Raw genomic sequence first — 15,951 nt, 5'->3', positions numbered from 1 at the left:
TGTGTGAAGACTCCCTCTTTCATCAGGGGACGAAGGACTTGTGTGAAGACTCCCTGTTTCATCAGGGGACGAAGGACTTGTTTGAAGACTCCCTGTTTCATCAGGGGAGGAAGGACTTGTGTGAAGACTCCCTGTTTCATCAGGGGAAGAAGAGTTTGCATCTGAGTGGGCAGCATTCCTTTTTGGCATTTCTTCCACCATAAATAGGAGTCACCTTTCACAATATGTGAATTTGAATGTCAAAAGGTGGATGGTTCTCCCAGGAACAATGACTCAGAAATTCCACATGCTCTTAGATCAGATGCTCCTTACCATAGGTGTGCCTGGCACAACCGTCGGGATGACACTCTCAAGATCTGCTCTGAAGTGGCCATTTACAGATTCCTCGTGAGATCTGCACTCCACTGTCCAGAGTCTGGAAAGAGACAGTCTCCTCCCTTGTCTCAACCGCGTCCTTCCAGAAGGAAAGCAACCAGGCTCCCCCAGAAGGCAGTACAGTGTACGGGGACTGCGTGAACCCACACAAGGTGCAGTCAATTTAGAGAGTAGATTTTATGGAAGAATTCAGAGGAGGAGCAGACCCCTCCTGGGCAGGGCACAGACCGACAGCTGTGGTTCAGAGGGAACCCTGTCACATGTCAGCTATCCTGCCCGATGCTCCAACAGCCCTGCAAGGTTTGTCTTCCCCTGATTTTGCAGAGTAAATAATGTAACACGCAAAATCGCCCCACGAGGAAGTGGCGGCTAAACAAACAATTGGATCACAAGTCTTGTAAGCTCCAGTGCTCCCATCCTCTCTACAGTATAAAACTGTAAAATGTGAAGAAGATAATAAGGTTGTTGATGTGTGTGAAAGCACTTCAACACAGATGCTAGGCGGTAGATGATCCTGATCATTCGCAGATTCTGTATTTGTGATTAATTTGTCATCCCCAAATCAATGCTTATGCCGAAGTCGTTCCTGGACACACACACAGCCGTGAGGTTCAGGTTGCCTGAGGCGCCTGTGCTCTGTGGGAGAGGAGAGCCCTGCCTTCTCATTTCAGCTCATACTGTAAAACACGGCTCCTCTTCATGGTCTATTGAGTGCCACATTTTCCACATTTTCCACATTTTTTGTGCTTTTCTTTGGTGGTTTTGTTGTTTAAATGGCCCCAGCACAGTGCTGAATGCTGACTGTGTTCCTAGTGTTGTAACTGGCTCAAGTCCGCTGTTTGCCACTCAGAGGCTGAAAACATGAGAGTGAGGTATGGGCGGAGGAAAGCAGTTATGACTCAAATGCTGGCAGTTAGGGAATGGCCAGGCTCGTGCCTTTAACAGATCACTCCCCCTTTTTGGCTGAGTGAGGGGTTTAAGGAGGAAAAGGCATGGAGCTGTGTGTAGTGCAGGAGAACGCCGGGCTGTGTGTCTTTCTGATGGTTGTCTCATCACGTGCGGAGGCCTCGTTTGTGTCATTGTAACTTCAGTCTGGGAGCGGTGGGCTACCTGTTGCTAACTCCCACTCAGCAGAGGATTCTGCAGCTGGGTCTCTCTGCCTGTTCTGTTTGAAGATTGGCCCCTGGAATTTCTAAGCAGGTCTGTAATTAGATAGAGCACTGTGTAAGGAGTGCCTGGTGGAGAAGGGGCCATGAAGAATTTCACAGTATGCTTCAAAGCCAAAGCAGGAATGGGAAGGAAGTGTGCTAATTGTGTGTGAGGCTGGGACACATGGTGACAACATGCCTGCTGGAGAAGACATCCGTGAGGATGGGCGTCGTGCACGTGGACAGGCGTCGTGCGCGTGGACGGACGTCGTGGGTGTGGACGGGCGTCATGCACATGGGTGGACGTCGCGGGCGTGGGTGGGCATCGTGGGCGTGGGTGGACGTCGAGGGCGTGGGTGGGTGTCGCGCGTGTGGGTGGGCGTCAGTGTGGATGGGCGTCGTGGGTTTGGACGGGCGTCATGCGCATGGGTGGGCGTCGCGGGCATGGGTGGGCGTCGTGGGCGTGGGTGGACGTCGCGGGCATGGGTGGGTGTCGCGCGTGTGGGTGGGCGTCAGTGTGGATGGGCGTCGTGGGTGTGGACGGGCGTCATGCGCGTGGGTGGGCATCGCGGGCGTGGGTGGGCGTCGTGGGCGTGGGTGGACGTCGCGGGCGTGGGTGGGTGTCGCGCATGTGAGTGGGCGTCAGTGTGGATGGGCGTCGTGGGTGTGGATGGGCATCGTGGGGGCATGCTGTGAGCTCAGCATTCATAACTCAACCACATACATTCAATGAGTCTTTGAGTAGAAACACACATAAAACAAGGTAATATGCCCATCAGTTGACAAAAACGCTGTGTCCAGAGGCTCACAGGAGCCTCACCCTGTTTCCCTTAGGAACAATGGCTCAGTATCTGCTTTCTGATGACTTTGGAGAACACAGCTGCCTGGAAGAATGAGAACTGAGTGTAGTATTCTCAGTCGTTGTTTGTTGAATCTGAATGAAAATCTGAAAGTAAAAGTTAGTAATTGTTTCTTCGTTAAACCTGGATGTTTCCATATAACTTAAGGTCTGGGTTTCCATATGTCTGCCTCGATAATTTTTACCGGATCTCACCCTAATTCTTTGCTGCCGCTTTAACTGCAGTAGATCTGGTACGCGTACGCCTGACACGCCGTGTGTGACAAACGCCTGTTGTCAGGAAGCAAACGTGCTCAAGAAAAACTTGCTTTCTCCCCGAGAGCTGTAACATTAGGTGCGATACTGGCGCCTAAGAGACTCTGCAGGGCTCTAGGCATCTGTGTTTTCCTTTTTATTTCCTGATTAGTACAGAAATTCCCCTTTTTAGGCCAGCAATAAGCACATGGGATTTACTCAATTTTCCCCAAATGTCTAAAGAGACAGAAAGCTAAACAAGATGGCAGAGACGACCAAGTCTCCCTGGTTAGAAAGAAGTTGGTGGGAAGGGTGACCTTACTGCCTCCCCAGAAGCCTCTCACCTGGACCACACAGCACTCAGCCATCTGCCACCTGCACAGCAGACGTGGGTGGGCGGGGGGTGGTAACAAATGCCAGGGCAAGTTCTTCCTGCGGGGAGGAATCTCTGCTGCTGATGGTGCTGGGGACAGAGCCAGCAGCTCAGCTCTGGAGCGCCCAGTGTCACCCCTGTTTACTGCAGACCCGCCGAGCCTAGGCACCAGAGTTTATTGAAAACCAGAGTCTCCTAGGCAGAGCAAGTCCAAGAGGACCTGTGGGTCTTGCCGCACTTGAGAGCTGAGTAAACGGAAGCCCAGCGGAAAGGCCCAGGAGGGCCGCAGAACAGTGACTCACGGAGTCAGACCTGCAGCGGGGCCTCGGGATGGAGACTTCCTCCCACGTCGGAGCAGCCGCTGTGGGTTTTGGGGAAGAGCTTGTGTGTATCCAAGTTAGGGAAGGTTATGCAGGTGGGGCCACGTTACCGACCCTCTGATCACCTCTGGAGATGGCTCCTCACGCCCCGTCCTCCTGCAGGGTTCCTGAGAGCACAAGGGCCAGAGCCGGGACTCGGCGCATCGTGGCCGCAGGCACCTGGGTCTCGCTGGTGCTGACAGTGAAGGTCACTGGGTGCTCACCGCCTGCGAGATATGCCCCGAGGGTGTCAGGAGCACTCCCTGGCGACCACCGCGGCCCCAAGCGATGGCGACGCTCGGCTTGCATGTGAGGAAGGACGCGGGCTATGTGGGCCCCTCCTGCGGCCCCCACCGGGAACGGGGGGACCATGTATCGGTCACATGCTTCTTCATAGCACAGGCGGCTGGGTTTTTGGACTCTGAGAAACCAAGAACCTCCTCCTCACAGCCTTTAGAGGGAACTTTCAGCACCTGAAGGAAAAATTAGGTTTAGGAAATTCCAATCCCATCTGTCAGGGAATCTTCAGATGTGGTCGAGACTCGCAGTTTCACAGAAGCTGTGTGTAAGTTGGAAGCCCTGTGCTGAGCTCTCTGTCCTCAGCACTGTTTGTGGTCGAGACTCAGTTTCACAGAAGCTGTGTGTGAGCTGGAAGCCCTGTGCTGAGCTGTCTGTCCTCAGCGCTGTTTTGGGGGTACATGAGTGCTGCTTGTGTTAATGAGGACTTCCTCCGAATTATAGAAAACCATTCAACCGAAATGTCGAACCGGTCACAAATATGAATCGATCGTCTTCTGCGTGGGTGGGGCCCTGGCAGGAATCGTGCCTCAAAGAGCCCCTCCTCTGCTCGGGAAGAAGGAAAACATCTATAAAACATCTGATGTACCGTTTGAGCACTGTCAGGCCCTCAGGGCCCTGCTGGAAGATTTTGGAGACGGAGGATCGGCCACTCTCACAGTCCTCGGGAGTCGGGCTTTGAGAGGGGGCGGAACTCAGCACTCATGAGCGAGCAGGACGTCGTTGGCAGGAGAGCTGCAGTCCAGGGAGGGAGTGGCCTCCTCCTATCTGAGGGCCTATAGTGGGGACCAGCAGAGGGCCCAGCCGAGGCACCGTAGACAGGCCTGGGGCCTGCGGCTGAGACTTTAACCTGGGCTCAAGGAGACACCAGCTCCTGCTCTGTGATCTCTGGAGGCGACTTCCGAGGACATTTTGCGTGCAGTAGAGCTGGACGCAGGAAGTCACTCCGCTCTGCTGTGACAGGGCACAGGCTTGGGCTAGAAGGATCACAGTGGGAACCAAGAGACCATGGTGGATGTGGTGCATTTTCCAAGAGTTTCCGCAGAATTTGGTGACTAGCTGGATATTTCTGGCATAAGGAAGCCAAAGGGAATATCCGTAAGGTTAGAACGCTGTTTGTTCCTCAGAGCAGGCGCTGATTCAAGGCAGACCTCGCTGAGTTCAAAGTGATGCCAAGACCTCCACGTGGAATGTTCAGCCATGGCCATGGTGTTAGGATGGTAACTGTGCTGCCTCGCAAAGGCACGGCAGTGCCCTCCACGAAGGGCTTGCATGGGGGGGGGCTGCCCCTGGCCGGGAGAATGAGCAAAAATCGCAGGGAGGAAGATCAGAGGTTGGGACTAAGGTATCATGAGCGCAGATATTTGAATCACAAATACTTGTGAGGTTGAAAGGATTTTGGGTGCAACGTCCATGGCCTGGGTGTCATGTGCTGCCTTGGGATGAGCCTGTGGTGGAGGGAGGGAGGGGAGGCGGCCAACCTGTGGCACTTCTGACCAGCTGGGCTTGTACCCGTCAGCTAGGGTGTGTGGCTGCATTGGGGACAGCAAGGGACCCTGGGCCACATGGTACCCACAGTTTAACGGCTTAGATGGGAGTGCAGGCACCTCCCAGGGACCAGGAGGCAACAGTCTTAGCTGCCGTCTCCCACCTCAATTGGGTCCTCTTCGCATTTCCTGTCTGTTCTGGGGATTTACTCCTTAGAAGACATTTACAGGGTCCGTTCCGGGAAGAGCTGTCTACGGCTGTCATCTGTGGACATGGAGTCGGTCCATCTGCCTTTGGGAACGGACCCTGGATTCTTGATTCATTTTGAGATGGCTGTAGGCACAATAACCAGTTCCTACTGCATATGGGGTCTTCAGATGAATTAGATGGTTTAAAAAGTAATGTATTTTTTCAAAATTGTGGTTGACATAGCATTTAGGAAGCTTCAGACAATTTTGATGATTCCTGTCTAGCAATTCCCTGCCAGTTGTTTTTATACAGAGTAGTTCTTAATGACTTTGGTAGTTATTTAAATGGTTCCTGTCAAAAGAATTTTAAAAATACTAGTCTCTTTCCTCTCTGCTCTTGATTCATACGTCTCCCTTGGGCACCAAAGACTAAAATCTGTTTCAGTAACAACTTTTCTTGTTCCCTAGCTAGAATTTTTTAGGTAGCATCCCTAGCTAGAATGTCTGCTTGCTACTGTGGGGTTTGGAGGTTGATTTGAATTTTTTAGGATAGCATATTACACTGTGATGTGTGTTTTGGAGAAGCGAAGCCCAAAAACGGAAATCTGGGCAAACAGAAACAAAGGTCATGGTGTGAAAGAAAACCGATGTCTGGTGGAGTTCATGCCTGGAGCCGCGGTGGCCTCGGATATTTGTGTTTTTAAAAACACACCAGTGTTTTCACGTCGTTTTCAGAACAGCAGTGTGGCACGTTGACTTCGTTATGAACTTGTTTTAAATTGTCCCTTCCAGGGTTCTCGGACCAGCAGTGACCTTCAAAGTGAGCGCCAATGTCCAGAACGTGACCGCTGCGGATGTGGAGAAGGCCACAGGTGAGGCTCTTTCCACACACACGTGTACACACACACACACACACACGTGCACACACACACATGCACGCAAATGTACACGCACAGCCAGGGCAGAGGGAGACTCACAGTACCCACAGGGAGCAACACAAAGGAAGGTCACAGTTTCCGTGGAAAGCTGGTGTGTAGTGACGGGGACGAGGGGGCAGTCGCAGGGCAGTGTGGCTGTCCATGGGCACCGTCTGGGATTTCACTGTTTGGGGAGGGATGGGCTGCCCTGATGCGTGGAACTGTCTCAGATAGAAGGCAGGAGACACAGGGCTGCAAGTGACCGAGAACAAGTGCGGCTTTTGGAAAAGGGAGATTTCGTGTTTGTAGTAACCCCAGTGTGTGCAGAGCACGTGCAATTTTGCTTTGAGGTTTTTCGTTTTGTACCAGACCAGGAGCATACACTGGCCCTGCTCCTGACTGTGGTGGGCAGATACCACAAAGGATTCAGAAGGTTTCAATACAAACCGGCTGACTTCCAGACAGTTTCACTGTTTACAGCCCAGAGTTCTGGGCATTGCGAATCACACATTTTTGAGATGCACTTACAGATAGAGCTTGAGTGATCTTTGTTATATGATTAATAATTGTCATTAAGTGAAAAACACAAAGCTTTACTCACCAGAGTCTTGAAGAACAGAATGGGGTGGTGGTCACAATGTTGTATTTTCGTCAACCTGGCTTTTTTTTTTTTTTTTTTTTTTAGCTTGTTGAAAACTCTTGTAGAGTGTATTGTTTAATCTTCCTGCCTAGTAAGAAAAACACAGGAAGCGTAACAGAACTCAGCCTGGTGGTTTGCAGTGCATTAGGACCGCTCCGTGGGCAGGGCACTCCGGCTCTGTAATCATTGATAAGATGGGGCTGAACGCATGGACCCAGCCACAGCAGGAAATGACTCTTGCTTTTAGCCAGTCCTTTAGATTGCTAAATCTATGAACTTCCTTTTTTTTGGCTTAAATTTATGTCTTTTTTTCCCAGTGTGAAATGCAGCAAAATGCTCTGGTTTGTTTTGGGATTTCGACTTAGTTCTCATTGATTGAGGCGTCCCTGCACTGGCGCCCTGTAAACTTGAAGCTTCTTTTTCCCATGAGAGTAATCAAGGCGGGAAGTAGCCGCCGTGTTCTACGGGATGGAGCACATCGCTGGTCCTATCTGTTTTGGCTGCTGTGGGTTTTGCTTATGGGACATCCTCGTGCCCTCAGTAACTCCTTTGCTCAAGGTGGTGATTTAGGGGGCTGAGAATCTGTGGTTGAAATGTAATGCTTTGCAAAGTTGTACTAAACTTCTGCAGTCTGATTTAAGGTTCGTGGAGAGTTGAACCCCCAGGCTCATTTTTGCTGCCATACTTTGTTGTGAGGCTTGAGGAGCTGGGGTGCAGCTCGGTAAAGCAGCCCAGCATCCTTACTCCAGCTGGGCGGTCCAGTGCGGTCCCGGTGCAGAAAGTCAGCGGGATCCACGCCAAACACTCCCGCGCAAGAAGGAACGGGGGTCCCAGCCACGGCTTCAGCGCCTCATGGCTGCCGGAGCTGCCTCCCTCCACAGCATCTGTTTTGCTTGCTCCAGTTCCCCGTCAGAAGTGATTATTGGAGATATTTAAGACCAAATCCGTGATCAGGTATTATGGGAAAATGCATTGATAATTATTCCATGATTGGCAGTTTCTCCAGTACCGGGGAGCAACACCACTGAAATTAGGTTTGCTGGACCTCAAGGATGCTAGGAATGGCCATCTTGTTATCTTTTTAAAAATCATAACAATATACTCATAGACAAGGACCTTTGATTTATTTTATGGCTCTCTAGAGAAAATGAGGTTGATTATTTGAAAGGTAGTTTCTTGGTCGTTTCAAATGTGTTCGTGTTATTTATCGAAGTGCTGCACCAAGGGGGAGTCACGTAGGAAACGTACGTTTGAGTTTGTGTCTCATATCAACAACTTTCTGAACACCTGAATTTGCTAACTTGCACCAGTGCATCCATGTTAACTCCTGTGGCTGTGCAAGTCAGGATGTTTCTTGCTTGTTGAACGTGTGCAAAATTGTTTACATTCATGCAAAATTTTTAAAGAATTAGTTTTTAAACTATTTTTGAATAATTCTATGGTGACATGAATGTGCCTGATGCTATATAAGAAACAGATTGACTGGGTGCAGTGGCTCACGCCTGTAAACCCAGCACTTTAGGAGGCCAAGGTGGGCGGATCACTTGAGGTCAGGAGTTGGAGACCAGCCTGACCAATATGGTGAGACCCCATCTCTACTAAAAATACAAAAAAATTAGCTGGATGTGGTGGTGCAAACCTGTAATCTCAGCTACTTGGGAGGCTGAGGTGAGAGAATCACTTGAATCCAAGAGGCAGAGGTTGCAGTGAGCCAAGATTGCACCACTGGACTCCAGCCTGGGCCACAGAGGGAGACCCTGTCTCAAAAACAAACAAAAAACAAAAAAACCAAGAGATTATAAAAATGAATTTTGTGACCACAAAGATCTTGCAGTTAGGCAGTGAACATGCCCACAAGTGGTGCTAGCCCATTTGGCCTTGGGAGAGCGCTTAGCATGGTGACTGCCCCATCAGCCTCAGGAGAGCGCTTAGTACGGTGACTGCCCCATCAGCCTCAGGAGAGCGCTTAGTATGGTGATTGGCCCATCGGCCTCGGGAAAGGGCTTAGCACGGTGAAGAGGAGCCTCTTACCGAGTTTCAGGTGAGACGTAGACAGGCTGACGTGATAGCAGGGAAGAGTTTCAAACTCAAAAGGAGATTCTTGTGGTTTCTAGTTTTAAAAGATGATGGTTTCTAGTTTAAAAGATGGTTTCTAGTTTAAAAGATGATGTGGGATCCTAATAGCGTCATCACAAATGCCCTACGGTGATGGGTGGACACCTTTGGAAGGACGCGTGGTGGTGCCTGTGTTTGTCACCAACATACGGAACTCGAGAGCCTGCTGTTGATATTACTTGGGAGTGCTGGGTGCTGCCTGCACCTGCCAGCTGCCTGGAAGCCCAGTGGCTGCTTGTGTCTGGTTCCCTCAAGGGCCTGAGGACCCGAGGCTGCAGACATCTTCTACTGTTATTAATGCAGGGAGATCACCCTGGCGGTAGAATTCAAAGGGCATTCATTTTGCTAATTTTATACAAAATGATACAAAACCTAATGAATAGGGGTGTAGTTAATCCCACATTAGTCCCCATCAAACGTCACGTGGTATTGATGCCGAATGAGAAGTGCAGCTGCTTTTCATTATTCAGAGTCTCTTCTTTATTCTAGGCAATGCTTTCCCGGGAATTCTGCTAATTTATGACCTTGGGTATGAGCACAGGGTATTAGTGAATATTAAAAATAAGTGGGTTTTTGCTCAAGGAGGCACTTACTCTACCACAAAGTACGTAGAAATGACTGGTAGCTACTTCTAATCTCCGTGGCTCAGTTATGTAGTCGAACTGGCAGAACAGAAAAATCCTTTTTATTCTTCATTTCCTTGGTAGTTTCTTCTTAAATAGTATATTTCTGATCAATTTTTGTATTGCTCCTTTCAAAGAAAAGGTAATTAATCATCCTTTACAAACAGTGTTTGCTTTTGCTGGCTCCCAGTCTGCAGAGATCCCTGCCTGGTGGCCTGTGGGGCTGCCTGTGCTTTATCGGTTTATTGCCGGGAATCCGCTCCGTGCTTGGCCGAGTTTCCTTCAGGCTGAGTTCAGGCTGTTTCTTCGAGCATTCCCTCCCGGGTGCCACGGAGGGTGTGTTTCTGGCACTCAGCCCTGCGTGATGGGATGAGGCTCATGAGGGCTCCTGTCCTGAGCAGGTTCCCCTTTGACCTCAGTATCCTCCACCTGACAGCCTCTAAGACACGGCATTCAGCTGCCGTTGTTTTTCAGCCTGTTGGGGAGGCGCCCTGTGTCATTTCAGTAGCGGCGCCTCCGTACTCAGAGGTACGGTGACTTTCTGTGACGTCCTGCTTCTGCCTGTTCAGCATCTTTGTGAAGCTGATGAGTGTCAGAGCAGGGACATGTCAGGAAGAGGCTGGCAAGGTGGAATTCAGAATCGGACTTCATAGTGTGGGAACTTCATCCTCAGCAGTCACTAAGAAGGACTTGGGTCTGCTATGCTGCTGTGTGTTTCGCGCCTCATACGTAGTGTGTCCACATGGAGGGGGAGGCTCCCCTCCTCTCTCGTGAGCCTCTCTTGAATCCCGGCTCAGAGCTGGACTCTGCCGATGCCGGGACCCCACAGCCTGCGGTGTTCTGCGTTAGCCACAGGCCTCTGCTGGAGCAAGGGCTGCCCGGGCTTCTGGCCTCTGGTAAAGCAGACAAAATATGTGTTTATTTTGAAAAGCGTAATGGCGAAGTGAAGTGAATTTCTCTATAACACATACTTACAATCCAGCCAGCCTGAACCGTCGACCCCAGGCAGGCATCGGTGCTTCACGGTCTGGTCCACCCTGTGCAGATTCTGTCTTGGGCAATGCATCACACCTTCCTAAGGTGATATCACTCTGGAAGTCAGTGGCCCTGCCCTCCTGGACCCCCCGCCGCAGTGCTGGGGCTGCTTAGACAGGAGTTCTTTGGGGCAGTGGATGGCACATCAGGGAGGGCAGGGCTTAGACGAGGCTTCACAGAGAATCTGGCCTTTGGGCAGAGCATGGGGACTAGTGTGGGTCTCAGGGACTGAAGGTGAGGGGAACGAGAATGGTGCAGCCTGGGTGTGGGGTCCAGTGTGCCAAGGACATGCCAGGAAGAGGCTGGCAAGGTGGAATTCAGAATCGGACTTCATAGTGTGGGAACTTCATCTTCAGCAGCCACTAAGAAGGACTTGGGCCTGCATTTCGTTGCAGCTGGTCGGTTCAGCTCCGCTGAGGTGGCCCCAGGGGAGGGGGAGGGGCGCTCACCACAGCATTGGTCCACAAGCAGCAGACATCCCTCATCTGACTCCCACACACCTGCTCCCCAGGGAGGCCACGCCGGGTGGAGCTGTGCGCTGGTGGGGCCTGAAGCCCATCCACGCTCCGGTACCACCCTCATGATTAAGAGATTGGAACAAGACAAGAGGACCTCCTGAGTCTTGAGTGTGGAAAGGAAGTTGCAGTCTTATTAGAAATGAAGGAGGATGCTTCGGAAATGTTCAAAAAAGCCACTTGCTGAGAAAATTGCCTCCATGTGCAGGTGAATGAGACACCTGTCAAACTGATGAAAGTGACTCTCCAAGGACCCGCACTATCCTGGGAGGGTCTTCCAGGCATGGGGATCCTAGTGCTCCCCTTCGCCAGACCCCCAGGGCGCAGCTGAGGAAACAGCACCAGAGCAGTGAGGCTGGAGGTATGGCCTGGGCGGCCTGGCCCCGCGTTCCACCGTGCATGGGCCACTGTGTCATGTCCTCATTGGAACTGAGCTGCCACCAGGATCCGCGTGGGCTGGAGGCTCCTGGGCTTCGGCTGTGGCTGGCGCTGGGCTCGCGCTCACCCTGCCACTCCACAGCCACGAGGTTGAGGATCCCACAGCTCGCCTGGCTGGGGTGTCACCCAGGGAGGGTAAGAGAGAGGCTTTGGGGGAAGCACCGTGCTGTCCTCCTGCTCTCGGACTCGTGGCACAGACATAGATGATGAGAAGTAACTAAAAAGAGGAGCGTCCAGGAGAAACAGACGAAGGAGTGGAGGGTGCGGTGCGGGAAGGGTGGGCCGGTGGGGCTGGTAGGGTCTGCACAGCAGGCCCCGCAGGCTCAGTGCCCAGGGCCCGTCTCCTGCTGGACCTGCTGCGTCGGGGGTGGGCGGGCGAGGGGCTGCAGTGTGTGAACCAGGCCCAACTTGTGTCCAGGGCCACATGGGCTGGACACGGAACAAGAACTGCCTACATGGGAGGACCTCCCCTGGGCTGCAGCAGAGACCAGCCGATGGGAGCACAGGGAAGGACTGTGGTGAGCTTCTGCCTGCCAAATAACAGGTGCCCCGTGGCTGCAGCCCGGGGAGGTGTTAAGCAGGTTTCAGTTTGGATGGAGGCTTTAGGGAATCGGATGGTCGGAGCTGCACCCCGTGACTCCATTCTGAACAGCCAGGTAATTACTTCTGGCATTTTGACAAGCGTTTGCAGGAGTAGAGCTCGGGGCCGGCAGCACCCAGGACCTGTGCTGACCTTCCCGGCTGTGAGGAGAGAGGCCACCCGTGGCTCTAATTACAAGTCCTGAAAGCCGCCTTCATCGTGGCTTTACCCCGAGTGCAGACAACACTGTGGTAGAAAGTAATTGCATCGCCATCCTTGACAGGGCTACCCGCATGGAACTCCAGGAGCCGCGTTCGGGGGACACTCGAGGATGCTGCTAAATAAAGGCTGGGAAACCGCCTCGCTCAGCAGCCACTTTTCTGCGTTCGTTTTTATACAGGGGGGTTTATGCACTGGAAACACCGTTAATGGGAGCAGCTCGTTCTCACCTGCAAATGTCCAAGCAATGCTGATCCTGCTGGAAGAGGGTGGCGCCTGGTCCCACCTCCAACTCACTGCTGGGGAGAGCAGGTTCCATTTCGTCCTCACATTCAGGTTCATTTAGAATTCACACCCTGCACAGGGAGAAGGGCCCCTGGGGCCCTCCAGCTTCCCCTCCACCTCAGGAATCGCATCAGCACGTGCACTGCGAGGGACCGACTGTCACGGGTGGCCGCAGGAGCTCACCCCTAGTTGGCTGGGGTTTGGGGGAAGCCTAGGTAAACACCCAGGGAAATTCCACTGAGACCTTTACGCACCAAAACTTGTAAAACTCACTTCTGAAAAACACGAGTGAGAGTTTGGAAGTGCGTGGGATTCTCTGTAGGCTTTCACATGTGCAGGAAGCGTCCATGGCCAGAGGACCTGTTAGAAACAGTGAATCACCGCCACCTTCCTGCACCCTCTCAGGCCTGGGAGGCTGCCGAGGGGGTCCCAGCTCTTCTCTCCACGGAACGCCCAGCGTCCCCGCAGAGGGATCCGGGGAGAGGCTCTGATGCGGGTGCAGTCAGCTGCCGGGGGAGGTGAAATCTAGAAGGCCCTGCACCCTGGATGTGCAGGAGGGGTTCTGCTGGCTGTTTGGGGGTCACGGAGCACGCCGTGGGGGTTGCTGAGTTTCCCAAGTGTTTCTCTTCCTTGCACATGGGTTTCTCTCTTCACTGCCCTGAACCCTGTAGGGTTAGACTGATGGGAGGACAGCAGGATGGCTGGCGGCCATGGCCAGGGCACGTGTGTCCTCCTGTGGTAGCCGTCCTAGCCCACTGGAGGTGAGCTGTACTTGGGGGGAGTCCCAGAGGAGCCGCGTCTGCTGGCGGAGATGCCACTGGGCTCTGGACCTGGGGGACGAGGCCTCAGGTTTTGCTGGAGGAGCCTGCTGTCCATTTGGCGCTCTGTTTTGCCGAGTGTTGAAGGAGGAGCCTGCTGTCCATTTGGCGCTCTGTTTTGCCGAGTGTTGAAGGAGGAGCCTGCTGTCCGTTTGGCGCTCTGTTTTGCTGAGTGTTGAAGCCCTGGTCTTTCCACGACGCGAGGCCGCCGTGCCTGTTTTCACAGTGTCTTCTTTTGCTCTTTGTCCATAAGCGAATGCTGTTTCCGCTCTTTCCCTCACCTCCGCATAGAAAGGGCAGTGTCTTCATACCTGAGTAGAAAGTGGCTCATTTTAAATCAGGGCTGTGTGCTGCAGAGCAGCTTGGCATGGCATTGCTTTGAGACCTGAAGGAGAGGAAAACAAGGGGTGCCCGAGGAAGGTGCACTTGGAGCCTGCAGGGAGAGGCCAGGACAGCCCTGAAGACAGTGCGTGGGCCCACACCCTCCCCCGGGCACCTGGAGACATGACTTCCAGCCAGCACACGGTGCCACCACACTCCATCCTCCTGCAACTGCAGCTCACAGGCTGTCCCTGAGCTGAGGGGAGGCCGATGTCTGCCAGAAGCCACTTCTTGGGAGTTCTTCTACCAAGACCAGTTCCCATGGCAACTTGACAGAAGCAGTAGGGGCAGAGGAGCAGAGATAGTGCTGAGTGCAAAGGTGGTGCTGAGTGCAGAGATGGTGCTGGGCACCCACCTCCCCAGCAGATCCTGCCCCAGCTGCGGCTGAGCCACTGCCCTGGGTCCCTGATGGTCAGCCCAGGAGTCCTGCCCTGCAGCTGCACTAGGTCACAAGTCTGGGCCATCTCAGGCTGGGCAGAGGGTTTCCCCTGCTCTGGATGCCTACTGGCCCCTTGAGACAAGCTCAGGTCTTGAGACATGAATTGTCCAAATGTTATGACTTGAGAGACTCTGAAAGGCTCAATTATTTAAAAAATTATGTTCCACCAGTCCATTGGCATCTGAAACTCTCCCCTTGTTGTCTCCTTGTGCTTTGGGGACCCTACAGGGCTAGACAGCAGCTGAAGTGTGTGGCACAAACTCCTTGGCAGTTGGTGGCCCCTGCGAGTGCACGGTTGATCAGACTAGCATAGGGTCAGCTTGGTGAGCCCGGGGAGGTTCCTCCTGACACCAGGACTGGGGAGAGGCAGCTCTTAGTTGGAAGGCAGGGGAGGTTCAGTGAAGTCTCAGGACTGAGAGCTGCCTGGGATGGGAAGGGATGGGTCCCTGAGCACTTGGGACCAGCACGAGGATATTCAGCACATGGGAAACAATTGCTCAGAAGCTCGTCTGCTGGGGATGCTTGTCACAGGCAGGTCTTACCTGGTCAACACCCACCCGAGGCCACTGGGCTCTCAGGCCTTGCGTCCGACTCTTTGCACTTTTCCTCCCAGCACAGGAATGCCAAAGCTCTGAAGGCCCAATCTTGGAAATTTACCTGTTAATTCACCTGGCAAGGCTGGCACCTGAGTCCCCTGGCCCTGTAATCACTCTTTTTTTTTTTTTTTTTTTTTTTTTGAGACAGAGTCTCACTCTGTCACCCAGGCTGGAGTGTAGTGGCCGGATCCTGGCTCACTGCAAGCTCTGTCTCCCGGGTTCACGCCATTCTCCTGCCTCAGCCTCCCGAGTAGCTGGGACTATAGGCGCCCGCCACCTCGCCCGGCTAGTTTTTTGTATTTTTTAGTAGAGACGGGGTTTCACCAGGTTAGCCAGGATGGTCTCGATCTCCTGACCTCGTGATCCACCCGTCTCGGCCTCCCAAAGTGCTGGGATTACAGGCTTGAGCCACCGCACCCGGCCATGTAATCACTCTTAATAAGGAGGGTGCTGCAAACCACCAGGCCTCTGACTTATTGGCCAGGATGGCATTCTAGGTTTTTGCATTAGTGGGAAAAGTCATTGGGTGATGATGAGTTGGCTAAATGCACACTGGTCAGTAGAACGAAAAGGGTTCAACTGAATGGCATTTAGATCCTACATGAGCACCTCCCCCGCCAGGAGCACCTCCATCACCACGAGCGCCTCCCCCCTGCCAGGAGCACCTCCCTGACCAGGAGCGCCCCCCCCGCCACTAGCACCTCTCCGGCCACCAGTGCCTCCATCACCACAAGCACCTCCCCCGCCACAAGCGCCTCCATCACCAGGAGCGCCTTCCCCGCCACCCTGAGTGCCTCCCCCGCCACGAGCACCTCCGTCACCACGAGCGCCTCCATCACCACAAGCGCCTCCATCACAAGCGCCTCCGTCACCACGAGCGCCTCCCCCGCCACGAGCGCCTCCGTCGCCACGAGCGCCTCCGTCACCACGAGCGCCTCCCCCGCCACGAGCGCCTCTGTCACCACGAGCGCCTCCCCCACCACGAGCGCCTCCGTCACCACGAGCGCCTCCGTCACCACGAGCGCCTCC

The 15,951-nt window shown here is 53.3% G+C and overlaps 1 protein-coding gene across 2 annotated transcripts in view; it reads left to right on the top strand.

Annotated features, from left to right (window-relative positions):
* The window catches only part of PTPRN2 (protein tyrosine phosphatase receptor type N2), a 984,778-nt gene that overhangs the window by 468,778 nt on the left and 500,049 nt on the right, over positions 1-15,951 (top strand). For both annotated transcript variants that reach the window (XM_023225377.1, XM_023225378.1), the window contains one exon: positions 6,114-6,193. In XM_023225377.1, coding sequence (XP_023081145.1) covers positions 6,114-6,193 — 80 coding nt within the window. The remainder of the gene's footprint in view (positions 1-6,113; positions 6,194-15,951) is intronic.

This window comes from Piliocolobus tephrosceles, chromosome 8 (assembly GCF_002776525.5).
Source record: "Piliocolobus tephrosceles isolate RC106 chromosome 8, ASM277652v3, whole genome shotgun sequence".
In the NCBI taxonomy this organism is placed as follows: Eukaryota; Metazoa; Chordata; class Mammalia; order Primates; family Cercopithecidae; genus Piliocolobus; species Piliocolobus tephrosceles.
This window is presented reverse-complemented; position numbering and strand designations above follow the sequence as displayed.